The 16,138-nt window shown below is 33.0% G+C and overlaps 2 protein-coding genes across 2 annotated transcripts; both read left to right on the forward strand.

The window, feature by feature from the left end:
* Nucleotides 1–2,653: 2,653 nt before the first annotated feature.
* LOC129912653 (uncharacterized) lies at nucleotides 2,654–13,359 on the forward strand. The gene is made up of 2 exons (XM_055990993.1): nucleotides 2,654–4,285; nucleotides 13,246–13,359. The coding sequence occupies exons 1-2, from the start codon at nucleotides 2,654–2,656 to the stop codon at nucleotides 13,357–13,359; spliced, it is 1,746 nt and encodes a 581-aa protein (XP_055846968.1).
* Nucleotides 13,360–13,361: 2 nt separating this feature from the next.
* On the forward strand, nucleotides 13,362–13,856 carry LOC129912654 (uncharacterized protein DDB_G0285291-like). The gene is made up of 2 exons (XM_055990994.1): nucleotides 13,362–13,625; nucleotides 13,695–13,856. Exons 1-2 carry the CDS (start codon nucleotides 13,362–13,364, stop codon nucleotides 13,854–13,856), a joined length of 426 nt encoding a protein of 141 aa, XP_055846969.1.
* The last annotated feature ends 2,282 nt before the right edge of the window (nucleotides 13,857–16,138 follow it).

Here is a 16,138-nt window from a genome sequence, read left to right on the forward strand (position 1 = left end):
CCACAAAAAGATTAAATAAATTTGAATGAAGTATTGAAAGTAGACAAAATTGTGATACTTTTAATGACACTCTTTTGAGGCATGTCTAAGTTAAAACATTGCAACATTTTGTATTTTAATACACTTCTATTTATAAGAACAAAAGAAATGAATATTTCTTGCAAAATGTTTATTTAAAACAAAATTTTAAACAAAAATTTATCCTTTCAAATAAACATTCGAATAAAAACCCCACTGAAGAAACCGCCAATCCAATAATTAAAAAGTCCCATGCAAATTGCAATTGATGTAATGTCAATGGAATATGAACATCTTCATAAAAATATTCTTTATAAATCGTTGATCCAAAACCATGAGCTTTTGCTTGGTAAACAACATCTGCATCCCACTTCTGAAGCAAACCAGTTTGCCTTATTCCAATTATAAATTCATTCAAAATTTCCTTAAATGGAGAATTTGGTGCCAACAAATATCCATAATGATGATTCCCAACAGCTTCTGCAGCTATTCGAAATAAGCTCTTTCTAAACAAAGATTGAAAATTAATATAAAATTGACATCTGTCTTCATCTGTTACATATGCAAAACTTGTGTTTCGCATGGACATAAATGTCTTAGCAAATATTGAATGACTCATTGGTAGAATAATTTTATTTAAGTTGTCTGGATAAGATTCATTTTTGAGTATTTCCCATTGGAAATTAGAAATCATAACGGAAATATTGTTGTCAACAAGGTCCTGAATGGTATCAAGTTGTTTGATTTTAATAAAAACTGTTAGAAATGATTGAAAATAGGCTCCGAACAAATTTCCAATTATGAAGGCAAACAAAAATACAACCAAGTGGAAGCGATAGTTAGAAGTTATTGGTTTTTCTGTTGGTAAAGCCAATAAAGTTAGATAAGTATCACTAAAACTGGACCAAATATCCACCTTTGAAGTTTTGACTTTATCAATAATAAGTCTAGCAATTGTGATAAGGACAACAGAAAATCCAATAAACAACCATACCGCTGTAGTAAATGGCCTCCGAAAGTACTCATGCGGTGATAGAAATCCATTGATTGGCACCATTATAACAAATTTTTCAATTGACACTGGATAACTGAAGTCGACAATACCTCGTGGCAAATACGAATTCATGCTTATGTCAATGTTGTTATCCAAAATATTGTTAAAAAAACCTTCAATAGATTGATTGAACAAACTAATTGCCTTAAAAGTTGCATTATGTTTTCTTAGGAATTGAATAAATATTTGACCAAATTTTCCTCCAATAAGTTTTTGTCCTTTTTCATTTGGATACCAAAAAGTTCTTGGCACTTCGTTACGAATAATTGTTCGTATCGGAAAACCATTTAGATTCTTTAAGGCATCTGGGAGAAGATTGGTATTATCCACAAGTTGCTGAATTGGATTAATAGCGTAGGGCATGTATGTATAAGATGACGTGTTAGCAATTATTCCAAATATTCTTGTAAACTTGTTTTCAGCAAAAAAGAAAAAGTATTGTTTCAAACTCTTTAGGGTCTTGGCTAAAATTATTACGAACTTTCTAACAAGAGTGTTTTCGATGAGATTTTGCAGGAATCTTGAATAGTTTTGCTCTTCCACAGGAACTTGGAATACAATGACACTATTGTAATTTTGTCGAAGTTTTACTGCGAAATTCGCATTAAAAGTTGATATCGGTATGGAGACATCGGCTTTTGCAAAATCGGTCAGAAATTCGACATCAATTCCGACGAAACTTACAGTTGCTGAATCACTTTCTTTATGAACTTTAACAATCAATTCTTGAAGTCTAATATTTTCCGCAAGAATATTTATTGTAAGCGAAAGGAGTATGATAAATTTTAAACCAATCATTTTTCGGTTTTATCATATTCAACTGTTAAATATTACTGACGATGACTTTTTATGGACATACAAAGCTTTAGTTTTATAATAAATGTTTTTCTAAGACTTTAATTTGCATACATTAACAAAATCGGAGAACTTTGTTTCAATGACGAAATTTTCATTAAAAGTATTCAAGGCTTCTAAAATGTTTCCAAACGGATGGAACTTGATTTAAAAATCAATAAAAAAGTTAAATATATATTTTTGCGTGATAGGTAAAATTATAAAAAAACTGTAATTGTCTCGAAATATATCAGAAAATCAATGTTTCGGATGGATTTCCATTTCATTTTAATCACTCAAATATTGTTTCTAATTTTAGCATAATTTGCATTGCTCAAAAGCATCTGTGTCACAATGCCAAATTTAATAGTGAAGAGTAAGGTAAACCTTAATTATCAGGTTTGCAAGGCAGAATACTCAATAACCAATCAGAAATGTTGAAATTGCAAAACTGTTATCAGATCTGTCTTTAATCAAAATGGAATTATGCAATTTTTATTAATTTTCCTTAACGGACGAACTTACTGGAACTTTGATTGCCATTAAGTTGTGTTGAATCAAAATTTTACATCACAGAAGCAGTTTTACCCATCTAATTGATGTAAATTATTCTTCATTTGTGCAAATAGAAGTGTTATCAGTAGAAAGGTATTCATTATCTCACAACATCGTACATAGTTGCAATTGCTTTTTTCCATATATTGTCGTCAGTAATATTTTACAATCGAATTTGATAACACAAGAAAAATGCTTAGTTTCAAATGGTTAACACTTCTTTTACTTTCAATTAACATTTTTGCGCAAAACCATAAACTTCGTGAGTTAATAGAAAAAGTTTATGGACAAAGTGATTCAGCAGAACTCTATTTCATCGAAATTGATGATGAATTCTTAATCGAGTTTATGAAAACTGAGGTTTTCACACCAATATCAACTTTTAATGCTGATTTCACTGATATTTTTCGACAGAGGAACAATATTTTTATTGTATTCCAAGTTTCAGAAGAAGGCAAAAACTTTTCGAAACTGCTACGAAATCTCATCGAAAGTGTTCAAATTAGAAAGTTTGTTATCATATCAGCTAAAACCTTGAAGAGCTTAATACAATATTTTTATTTTTTTGCTGAAAATAAATTTACAAGAATTTTTGGAATAATTGATAACACGTCATCTTATGCATACCTTCCCTACGCTGATCAACCAGTTCAACAAATTGTCGATAGTACCAGTATTCTTCCAGATGCCTTGAAAAATTTAAATGGCTTTGCCTTGCGTACATCGTTTAATGAAGAATTTCCAAGAACTTTTCGGTATCCAAATAAAAAAGGACAAAAAAGTATTGGAGGACAATTTGGTCAAATAATTGTACAATTCTTAAAAAGGCATAATGCAACTTATAAGGAAACATTGATAGACAATTCCATAATTGCTCCTTCGGAAATTTCAAGAAATCTTTTATTAAATAACGAAATTGATCTAACGATGAATGTTCATTCAGCAAAAAAAGATGTGGATATAAGTTATCCAGTAACAATTGAAGAACATGTTATAATGGTTCCCGTCAATGGCCTTCTTTCACCGCATGAGTACTTTCAAAGGCCATTTCAAGCTGCAGTATGGATGAGCATTTTATTTTTCATAATCTTTATCACAGTTACTAAGATGGTAATTGATAAAATAGCAACTTCAAGGGTGGATATTTGGTCAAGTTTCAGTGACTCTTATCTAACTATGTTGAATTTACCTACAGAAAAACCAATAACTTCAAACTATCGTTTCTACTTGGTTGTGTTTTTGTTTGCTTTTATAATTGGAAGATTGTATGGAACTTACTTTCAATCATTTCTAACAGTTTTCATCAAAATTAAACAATTTGAAACAATTCAAGACCTCATCGATAGTAATATTCCAGTAATGATTTCAATTGATCGATGGGAAAAAATAAAAAACAATTCATATCCAGAAGGTCTTGAAAAAATAATTCTACCAACAAATTTTTCAATAGCGGTTCCAATTTTTATGACAATGCGAAACACAAGTTATGCCTATGTAACAGGTGAAGATAGATGTCAATTCTATATTGGTTTTCAATCATTATTTCGAAAAAGCTTATTTCGAAGAGCTCAAGAAACCATTAATAGTAACTTTTTGGGATATATGTTGCCGCATAATTCTCCATTCAAAGAAATTTTGAATCAGTTCATAATTGAAATAAGACAAACTGGTTTGATGCAGAAATGGGATTCAGATGTTGTTTATCAAGCAAAGGCTGCTGAATTTGGTGCAACAATTTATAAGGAATACGTTTATAAAGATGTTCATGCTCCATTGAAATTATATCAATTGCAGTTTGCCTGGAAATTTTTAATGTTTGGTTTGGTAATTTCAACAATATTATTTACGTTGGAATATATTTTTGGAAATACTTCTTTGAGAAAACTGTTTTCTTCTTTAAGAAATGTATTAAACCGTAGAAATATATTGTACTAACCTTTGAATAATCTGAAATAAAATCTTTATACATTTCATAACTTTGTTTATTTTGACAACAATAACATAAAAATAGATAAGCCGAGTACCATAGTTTACAAACGTTGTTTTTAGTCTCAAATTTATGTATTCTGTACAAAAAAAAAACATTGCCATAATGTGAAATAATTTTCCCGTTGTTTCTAAACTTTTATGAAACGATTACAAATTCATGTACACAATAGAGTCTTTAACGTACTCAGTAAGGAATTGTGTTTTCTGAGTATAGTTTTTTTTTGTATTGAGTTTAAATTAGTATACACTCAAAAGTATTGAGTACAAAATTTACGCTATTAAGTACAAACTTTGTGTTTTAAGAACAATTTTTATGTACTGCATTACTAAAATACATACATATTTTTGAATAAGTCATATAAAGGTCGGTGTGTATAAACAGCGCATTTACGCGTTATAAAATACTACTTGAAAGCTAGCTGCAGCGAATTCAGTACAAATTATACAGTACAAACAAAATTGTACTGGATAGCTAAGTATGTACATTGTACTTTTATGAAGTACTCGTATATAAAAGCCTTAAAATATAAAAATCTTACTTAAAATTCTTTATTTACCTCAGTCAGTACATGTGTAATATTGGATGCATAACTTTGTGTCAACAGGAAGTTGGATTAAATTTACAGTACAAAGTTCAAAAAAGTTTCGTTTTTCGGTTACATATTTATGTAGTGATCCCAAAAACATTTTATACTAAATTTTGTAGTAACTAGAAGCATGCCAAGGACGTGAGTACATTTTTAATAGGTACAGTTTTAAAAATTTACTGAGCACAAAGTTTTATACTTGCAAAAATGTTTAGAATAAGTACAAATAATTTTGTTTTCTACTTTCAGTACTTCCCTCCTAGTTATGTATTATGCAAACGTTTATTGATTTAGATTTATTTTCAACACGCGACTATGTTATTTATGTCATTTATTGATTTTTAAAATTATAATCCGTTTGAACGTTCTCCAATTATTACCAATGATTAGGGCTCGGATTTGTACACGGAGAAAAAAGACCACCTAAAAACAAGCAGATTCCATTTTATTAATTATGCGGATTTCTGCATTTCTCTTTGCCAAGATGACTTCCGTCTTAAATTAAGCGAACAAATCATCTTAATTTCTTGAATGTACAAATTTAAAAGAAATACATTTATTTTTATGTGGAAACATTTTAATTAAAAAAAAAAACTCGCAGCCACTGAGGATTGACCCTACAGTGGGTGACTAGGCCTTACCATCAGCCTATCTCACTGTCGGAAAAAGGAATGGGAAATAAGTAAGTAAAATATTTGCAAAAATAGGCACTAACGATTGAATACCAGTTTAAAGAAAATTTCAAGATTCGTAAAGAAAATAAGGTCTCTTTTCTCTAAAGTTTCCCAAAAATAAAATGCATTTGCATGGAAATCCGAGCCCTACCAATGAATCAATATCTCACAATGCAGAAGTTACTTATTAAAGCAAATGTAATACATTACACAGAATTTAATTGCCATTTTGTTATTTTTGAACGAAGGAAGTAATCGTTCAGGATGTCGGAATTATTGTTAATTGTAAATATCATCAGTCAGTAATATTTTACAACTGCATTTGATAACACCGAAATATGCATTTTTCTATCATATCTATCATAATTCTTTTGTTAACAATAAACATTTTTGCCCAAAATAATAAACTTCAAGAATTGATTGTTAAAGTTCATGAAGAAAGTGACTCAGCGACAATATATTTCATTGGAATTGCTGATGATTTCTTAACTGATTTCTTTAAAGCTGACTTCTACATACCAGTATTAAGTTTAAATACTGACTTCACAGAATGATTAAGAAGAAGAAACAATGTTCTCATAGTATTGCAAGTTCCTGATGAAATTCGAATCTGTTCGAAAATATTGAAAAATATCATTGATACAATTGATGTTAGAAAGTTCGTCATAATTGCAGCTAAAACTTTAAAAAGCTTGATGCAATATGTTAAATAATCCGTGCCTACTCGCAGGAGAAGCCAAAAACAAGACACACACAACATCTCAAACGAACAGGCGATCAGCGAACAATTGTGTGTATCTCCTTTTTCTTTCCTTCCTTCTTTCTCAACCAAAACTGTCAGTCATAAAAAGATCTTCGAATAAAAAGGACGTGCCGCGCGCAGTCGAGCATACAAGATCAATCGTGTTTTATTTATTTATCTCAGTTATTTATTTATTACAGTCCACTTACTAGTATATTGATCAAGGTCCTTCGACGCCCAATTTGTTCTAAGCGACCTGTCCTTTAATAATTCAGATAACAAAAACAAAAAAAAAAACTATTTACTCGTTAAACGTAAATTAACAGAAATCAAGCTACAAACAATAGATGCTTCTGTGAGTGTGTGACATTTAGAGAGAGCAAACCAAAGATAAAAAGACTACCTACAAAAAAAAAAAAAAAAGATACAAAAAATCCGCGTGTGCATAAAACAAAATACACCCTTGTGCTTGTGCAGCGTGTCAAAAGAAAACAAAAAAAAAAAAACATACCTACCTACCTACATCTATCGTAAAAAAAAAAAAAACACGAATCTCGAAACAAAAATACATACCTACATTCCGTTATTATAAAAAAATATAATTATACAATTCAAGGCAAAGAGAGTTAAAATAAAAAAAAAGCAAATGGTATTCAGTGAGCGAAGATGTCGCACGAAAATAAAAGCATTGTGATATAAATTTTGTTTCGATATGTGATGATGTGCAGTTGTGCAATACTTAGTTCAGTGTTATGAAAAACTAACCGAAATCTACATATACATATGTATGTACGTAAGTAATAGGTTTGTAAGACTTTACAAGGAAACAAAATAGGCATTTAATTTACATAATTTAATGCAGTACCTAGTATACCTTAGTAAATTGGTGCATACATTTATTAAAACATATGCACAAAATTGCAAAGCATGTTAATTTGAAAATTGTCTAAAAATTATGAAAATTTAATATTTATCCTTGGTTGTATTCTCATCAAGGCTTTTTAAAAAAAAAATACCTCATACATACCTCCTTTCCTTAATGTATATGTACCTACAATCATGCAAATCATGATTTAGTTATCTACCTGTTTTGTTTTAAATGAAATCACCACCTACCTATGTGTACCAACTTTCGAGGGGATACATTCAAGTATCTATGTATGTACATTTGTACGTGGACGTGCACACAAATAATGCAATAAGATGATTGTGGATACACATAAGGGACGAAGTAAAAACAAAAAGAAAACTAAATAAAATTGTTTGATATCATATTGGCTGTCCGTTTGCGTGGTTTCTTAATGGCGGTATTTATTGCACAATATAATATGTACATGCGTAGGTATGTATCTTGGATCATGTATACATGTGATGTATCTATTTTGAGAGTCTAACTTCTTCAAAATCCTTTATAATTTTTGGGCAGCAAATGTGTTTGTTTTGTTTTTTTTTTTTTTATTGTAGCTGTTGTTCTCTGTCTAAGTGTAGGTAGTTGTTTTGAATAAAAACCCGTTAGGTTGCTCTTGTGTTTTGCCGATCATGTAAATTGCTTCTCTCTTAGTAAGGATATTGCTGTTTTGGTTTAGGTTGGGATGGATGTATGTACCTATGTAGACACGTAGGTATGTATCACGATCGGATGTATAAATGATATGACATCTCAATCTCCTTTGGGTCGAATTGAGAGGTAGGTATGTAGCTACATACCTTGATAGTATGGTGTAGCGTTAGCGTGTATCTTGGCCAATAAACAGATTGGTAGGTGGGTGGGATAAAACTCATTGTTTTTGTATGACAATTGATTGTAGTCATTTTGCAACATATGATCACTTTTGTGGTGAGGTTTATCGAGAAAGTAGTTCGTGATAAATTTTATTGTTAGAATTTTACAGTTTAGGTATAGGTACATAAAGTTTTAACCACACAATATCACATGCATATTGTCTTCATTAAATTCAAACCTACCTATTAGAATTGAAGAAGATACTCTCAGTGCAATTATTATTAAATTAAAAAAAATTATCTATTACGAATAATAAACACCTAATCAAAACAAAAACAAAAAATACAGCGTTCATTCTTTAATATGAAGGTATTTTACCTTTGCAATTGCATATGCCACATCAAGATTTAAAAACTCAGACAAATCTGTATTGTGGAGGATATTTTTATTCACATGTTAAAAAAAGAACCAAAAATACTAAAGTATAGAAAGAACTTTAACCATTTAGCAACTTTTCACAGTTTTTAGAAAAAGTGGAATAAAATTACATCTGCGATAAATTATGTGTACAAAACAAGACAATCGTCATTGTATAGAGCTACACCTCCAGTAAAATAGGTCTCATTGGAATGACTAAAAGAGCGGGTATACTCAGGCGGGTGTTTTATATAAAACAATTAAATTTTTAGCAATTTAGCTAATCGCAAAGGGGTATATTCATTAACGAATCAGCAGGAGCAGAATAACAAAAAAGGGGTAAAACCAAACGAACATAAAATAATAACAAATTAATAATAATAAACAAAAAAAAAGACAATGCAAAGTTCAAAGTAATTCACGAAAGCTGAATTAAAATTCTTATGTTATAGCAGGGGACATAATGCTTTAAAGAATGCTTTAAAAAAAAACTAGTGCAAGTAGATTGAAATAGCAACTGCTCAAAAAATATACGATCTTTCCGCTATTTTGAAGGAGAGTAACAAAACATGCAAGCGCATTGTCGCAAATGGATTGTCACGATAATTGTTTAATTGTTTTGTTTTTATTAATACTAATACAGGCGCATATTTAAATTTTATTTTTCAGAAGTTTCTTTGTTCTTTTGTTTCACTTGTTTCCTATTGGAATATATTTCTTATCTTAATTTCGCAATAAGTATTTTTTATTCCCATCTTGTACGATAGTACGATTAGTCGTGCTGCAAGTGTAGGTATGTGAAAACAAAACTTTTTTTTTTTTATTTTGAATGTGCGTTCTTACAAAACGCACATTCTTGTAAAAATGTGTTGCCAATGCTGGGTGACCTTTTAAAATTTTATTATCTGAATGTGCTTTCGCAGAAAAAGCACATTCTTGCAAAAGGTTTGCCTACAAGGGTGACCTTTAAACTTTTCATTTTGAATGTGCGTTCTTACAAAACGCACATTCTTGCAGAAAAAGTGTTGCCAATGCAGGGTAACCTTTTTAAAATTTTATATTCTGAATGTCCTTTAGCAGAAAAAGCAATTCGATTTTGAGTGTGCGTTCGCAGGGTGAATCATTTGTTCTTGAGACAAAATTCATCCCAGCGTACATTCTTAAGGAAATGCAGTTACCCACAGAGGGTAACCTTTTCAGGTTCTCTTTTTTCGCTTTGAGTGTGCGTTCGCAGGGTGAATCATTTGTTCATGAGACAACATTCATCCCAGCGTACATTCTTCCAAATAAGCAGTTACCCACAAAGGGTAACCTTTTCACGTTTACAATTTGAGACAATTTACCTTATAAATATTTTGAGTTGTCTTTCAAAATATTACATAGTAATAGGTTAGGTACATCCAATTGTACGTTGAGCTTAAAGCTACATATAAGTAAATGACAACTGCCATATTTCACCACCTAAAACCGTTTCTTGACCTAACTAAAGGTTTGTTCCACACTTATGCACTTAAACACAATTGAACTCAATTCAATTAATTTTTCATTAAAAAAAAAAAAAAACTCTTATTTTGTTAAAAAAAAAGGCGAAGTTTTAAAATAATAACATACCTAATAACAGAAAGATTTGCCTACATAAAACTAGGAGCGTGAAAACACATATTCTTGCAGAAAAGTTGTTACAAAGGATAACCTTTTATATCTTATATATTTTCACTTTGAGTGTGCGTTCGCAGGGTGAATCATTTGTTCTTGAGACAAAATTCATCCCAGCGTACATTCTTCCAAATAAGGAAAGCAGATTGCCTTGGAAGGGCATCCTTTTCACAATTCGATTTTGAGTGTGCGTTCGCAGGGTGAATCATTTGTTCTTGAGACAAAATTCATCCCAGCGTGCATTCTTCCAAATAAGAAAGCAGATTGCCTTGGAAGGGCATCCTTTTCACAATTCGATTTTGAGTGTGCGTTCGCAGGGTGAATCATTTGTTCTTGAGACAAAGTTCATCCCAGCGTACATTCTTCCAAAAAAGGAAAGCAGATTGCCTACGAAGGGCATCCTTTTCACAATTCGATTTTGAGTGTGCGTTCGCAGGGTGAATCATTTGTTCTTGAGACAAAGTTCATCCCAGCGTACATTCTTCCAAATAAGGAAAGCAGATTGCCTACGAAGGGCATCCTTTTCACAATTCGATTTTGAGTGTGCGTTCGCAGGGTGAATCATTTGTTCTTGAGACAAAGTTCATCCCAGCGTACATTCTTCCAAATAAGGAAAGCAGATTGCCTTGGAAGGGCATCCTTTTCACAATTCGATTTTGAGTGTGCGTTCGCAGGGTGAATCATTTGTTCTTGAGACAAAGTTCATCCCAGCGTACATTCTTCCAAAAAAGGAAAGCAGATTGCCTACGAAGGGCATCCTTTTCACAATTCGATTTTGAGTGTGCGTTCGCAGGGTGAATCATTTGTTCTTGAGACAAAGTTCATCCCAGCGTACATTCTTCCTAAAAAGGAAAGCAGATTGCCTACGAAGGGCATCCTTTTCACAATTCGATTTTGAGTGTGCGTTCGCAGGGTGAATCATTTGTTCTTGAGACAAAGTTCATCCCAGCGTACATTCTTCCAAATAAGGAAAGCAGATTGCCTTGGAAGGGCATCCTTTTCACAATTCGATTTTGAGTGTGCGTTCGCAGGGTGAATCATTTGTTCTTGAGACAAAGTTCATCCCAGCGTACATTCTTCCAAATAAGGAAAGCAGATTGCCTTGGAAGGGCATCCTTTTCACAATTCGATTTTGAGTGTGCGTTCGCAGGGTGAATCATTTGTTCTTGAGACAAAGTTCATCCCAGCGTACATTCTTCCAAAAAAGGAAAGCAGATTGCCTACGAAGGGCATCCTTTTCACAATTCGATTTTGAGTGTGCGTTCGCAGGGTGAATCATTTGTTCTTGAGACAAAGTTCATCCCAGCGTACATTCTTCCAAAAAAGGAAAGCAGATTGCCTACGAAGGGCATCCTTTTCACAATTCGATTTTGAGTGTGCGTTCGCAGGGTGAATCATTTGTTCTTGAGACAAAGTTCATCCCAGCGTACATTCTTCCAAAAAAGGAAAGCAGATTGCCTACGAAGGGCATCCTTTTCACAATTCGATTTTGAGTGTGCGTTCGCAGGGTGAATCATTTGTTCTTGAGACAAAATTCATCCCAGCATGCATTCTTCCAAATAAGGAAAGCAGATTGCCTTGGAAGGGCATCCTTTTCACAATTCGATTTTGAGTGTGCGTTCGCAGGGTGAATCATTTGTTCTTGAGACAAAGTTCATCCCAGCGTACATTCTTCCAAATAAGGAAAGCAGATTGCCTTGGAAGGGCATCCTTTTCACAATTTGATTTTGAGTGTGCGTTCGCAGGGTGAATCATTTGTTCTTGAGACAAAATTCATCCCAGCGTGCATTCTTCCAAATAAGGAAAGCAGATTGCCTTGGAAGGGCATCCTTTTCACAATTCGATTTTGAGTGTGCGTTCGCAGGGTGAATCATTTGTTCTTGAGACAAAGTTCATCCCAGCGTACATTCTTCCAAAAAAGGAAAGCAGATTGCCTACGAAGGGCATCCTTTTCACAATTCGATTTTGAGTGTGCGTTCGCAGGGTGAATCATTTGTTCTTGAGACAAAGTTCATCCCAGCGTACATTCTTCCAAAAAAGGAAAGCAGATTGCCTACGAAGGGCATCCTTTTCACAATTCGATTTTGAGTGTGCGTTCGCAGGTTGAATCATTTGTTCTTGAAACAAAGTTCATCCCAGGGCACATTCTTGCAGGATGAAGCATTTGTTCAAGAGACAATATTCAATATCAACATCAGTTGATATCAAATGTTCACCAATACAAAACACTCCAAACACATTTGTACATAATAAAAACAAAGTTTATCATTCACACATATGCAAAAATCTGTTAAATTAGTTAATTTCAAATAACACCAATTAACCTACGAAGCAGAGTCATAGAGCAAGCTTAATAGACAAAATTAAGCAAACCAAGCAAATCAAATCATAGAAAAATTCAAAGACTATCACGCAGAACAAAATGCTAGTACATTTACATCTATGTGCTTTAGGGTGTCTTTATTAATTTACGAAAAAAAAATGCACTAATGTACATATGTATCTATATATGTCATATGATAGACTTATAATGCGACAGCAATAAATTAATCTCTATTTTAACTGGGTTAAAAAAAAAAAAAAACAAATTAATATGCAAAAAATTCAACAACCAGCAATTGCTTTGAAACCTTTTAACCTATTATTTTGAGTGTGCGTTCTTACAAAACGCACATTCTTCCAGGAAAGCATATTGCCTACGAAGGGCATCCTTTCGCAGTGCGATATTGAGTGTGCGATATTGAGTGTGCGTTAGCAGGGTGAATCATTTGTTCTTGAGACAAAATTCATCCCAGCGTACATTCTTTCATGAAGACAGAATGAATCGTTTGTTCAAAAGACAAAGTTCAATTCGGTACCATCAGTTCATATTATAAAACAAACTAATTAATACCCAAAACATACATATTTCAAACATTTGCATTAAAACATACATATACATTCCTTGAAGTAGGAAGCATGACTAAATATTATGTTTATTTTCTTTTCTTTCCGAGAATTTCCAACAAGAGAAGTGTCTGGGAACACCAACACCAATCAATTCTCTTGATTCTGTAGAATCAAAGTGGGCAGGGACATCTATTGATCAATTGATCAATGCCAGCAAGTAATCATGTCACAATCCTTAGCAACAAAAGCAAGAAGCTGGTCTGTCACAGCAGAGCGGCAACTGCAACATCAACAACAACAGATTAAACCGCCAGCTATAAACAACATTACTTTGCAGCAGTTTATGACTGCGTTAAACTCCCACAGCAACCACAAATTCTTCAACAAGTTATTATCAATCCAACACCAGCCGCGATTCAGTTCCCGGTGCAAAATAATTTTGTTTCTAATGCTACAGCTTATCAACAACAGTACTGTAGAAACTCCAGTAAGGCGCACATGACGCAGAACAGCAGAACAGAGTTCCCAACAAAATATTGTTGCTTATCATAAAAAGAAGGCAGCTGTTTTGTTGCAACAACAGCAGCAACTCTTGCAACAACAGCAATTACTACAACAAGAACTTCAACAACAACAGCAACAATTGTTGCAACAAAAACAACCTGTTTCACAACAAACCTCTGTGATTCAGCCTTATACACCGGTTATTCAACAGTAACAACATCAGCCTGTTATGTAACAAAACCATCAACAGAAAACTGTTATACTGCCAACGTTCCCCCAACCGTCAGTTATCATTCAACAACAACTATCTGCGAATGTTAAAAATGTGCCTACGGTTGTCCAGCAGGTTGGACTCTCCAAATACAACCACAACAACAAGAACAATATCCACAAGTTCCACAACAGCCGCTTACGCAAAACAGCAAACAAGTACGCAACAAGTTGTCCACTCTCAACAACAGCAGGTTTTGACTCCAAATCAGTCTTTGCAAACAAAGCAGCAACACCGCCCCATAAACAACAGCCTCCACAACAGTTGCAACCGCATGAACATCAAACAAAACTCTGGAACACCTCATCAGTTGCCAGCATTAACCAAAGGCAGCAAATAAAAATGCAAAAGTTTTCAACACCAAAAATTTTAAAATTTGAACTACCTACTCAAAATCTTCATTGTTCCGCAAACATCAATACAAGCCCTGAATATTAGAAGCCATATATTGCACAGTAAAACCAGCAAGATGAAGAACGATCTCCTCTGTCACTATAGTCACTTCATTACATAATACCCGAATCGACTTGGTTTTTTCCATTGGCATTAACAAACACTCAGGGGCGCCAATGGTTTTCCCAATGTCCTTGAGCAAATGCTATTCGGAAGAAGCCCCCAACGCATCGAAGATCAACAAACATCAAATATTAAACCGAAGGTTTAAAGTGGGCAGGATGTTAAATAATCCGTGCCTACTCGCAGGAGAAGCCAAAAACAAGACACACACAACATCTCAAACGAACAGGCGATCAGCGAACAATTGTGTGTATCTCCTTTTTCTTTCCTTCCTTCTTTCTCAACCAAAACTGTCAGTCATAAAAAGATCTTTGAATAAAAAGGACGTGCCGCGCGCAGTCGAGCATACAAGATCAATCGTGTTTTATTTATTTATCTCAGTTATTTATTTATTACAGTCCACTTACTAGTATATTGATCACAATATTTTTACTTCTTTGCTGAAAATAAATTCTCAAGAATATTCGGAACTATTGGTAACAAAAATTCTTATGCATATATGCCCTATGCTGAAAATAAAATTCAAAAACTTTTTAATGAAGAAACCAGTCTTCTTCCGGATGCCTTGAAAGATTTAAATGGGTTTGCTTTACGAACAACAATTGGCAACGATGCGCCAAGAATTTTAAATTACGTAAATGAAAGAGGACAACAAAGTATTGGAGGAAAGTTTGCTCAAATAATTCTTCAATTTTTTAGGAGACACAATGCCAATTTTGAGAACATAAAATTAAATGTTTCAAGGGAACAACCTATGGACGCTTTAATTCATGCAGTTTTGAACAATAAAGCATGAATCCGTATTTCCCGCAAACAGAAATTGACTTCAGTTATCCAGTATCAGTTGAAGGCTTTGTTGTGATGGTGCCTGTAAATGGATATTTATCTCCACATGATTACTTTCAAAGACCGTTTTCTAAAGAAGTTTGGCTATACATCGGAATTTTTGCTTTATTTGTCACAGTAAACAAGATCATTCTTGCTAAAGTGACAACTACAAAAATGAATATTTGGCCTAGTTTCAGTGATACCTATCTAACTTTGTTGAATTTACCAACAGAAAAATCGATAACTTTAAACTATTCCATTTACTTGCTGGTATTTTTGTTTGCCTTCATAATTGGGAATATATTTCGAGCTTATTTCCAATCATTTCTGACAGTTTTCATTAAAATCAAACAATTTGATACCATTCAAAACCTCATCGATCACAATATTCCTATTATGACCGGAACATATCGATGGAATCTGATGAAAAATGGTTCTTTTCCAAAAGCAATCGAAAAAATAATTCTCCCAACAAGTTATTCAATATATACTCCACAGTGTAAATCTATGCGAAATACAAGCTTTGCATATGCATTAGACGAAGACAGAGCCAAACTCTTTATTGGCTTTCAATCTTTATTTAGAAAAAGCTTATTTCGTATAGCAAAGGAGGCTATTTCCAAATATTATTTAGGATATTTGCTACCACCAAACTCACCATTCAAAGAAATTCTGAATAATTTTATCATCGAAATAAGACAAACTGGATTACTTGAGAAGTGGGATGCGGATACATTTTATCAAGCAAAATCAGCAGGTTTTGGATCAGAGATTTATAAAGATTATGTTGCTGAAGAAGTTCATAATCCATTGACATTACATCAGTTGCTGTTTGGATGGAACTTTTTACTCATGGGATTGGCGATTTCAGTAGTGATATT

The sequence above is a fragment of the Episyrphus balteatus genome, chromosome 2 (genome assembly GCF_945859705.1).
Source record: "Episyrphus balteatus chromosome 2, idEpiBalt1.1, whole genome shotgun sequence".
NCBI lineage: Eukaryota > Metazoa > Arthropoda > Insecta > Diptera > Syrphidae > Episyrphus > Episyrphus balteatus.

Coding starts and splice junctions, on each gene's coding strand:
- LOC129912653 (XM_055990993.1), top strand. CDS start 2,654: ATGCTTAGTTTCAAATGGTTAACACTTCTTTTACTTTCAATTAACATT. Junction 4,286..13,245: donor AATTTTTAATGTTTGGTTTG/GTAATTTCAACA, acceptor TTTCTTTCCGAG/AATTTCCAACAAGAGAAGTG.
- LOC129912654 (XM_055990994.1), top strand. CDS start 13,362: ATGTCACAATCCTTAGCAACAAAAGCAAGAAGCTGGTCTGTCACAGCA. Junction 13,626..13,694: donor ACAGTACTGTAGAAACTCCA/GTAAGGCGCACA, acceptor TATCATAAAAAG/AAGGCAGCTGTTTTGTTGCA.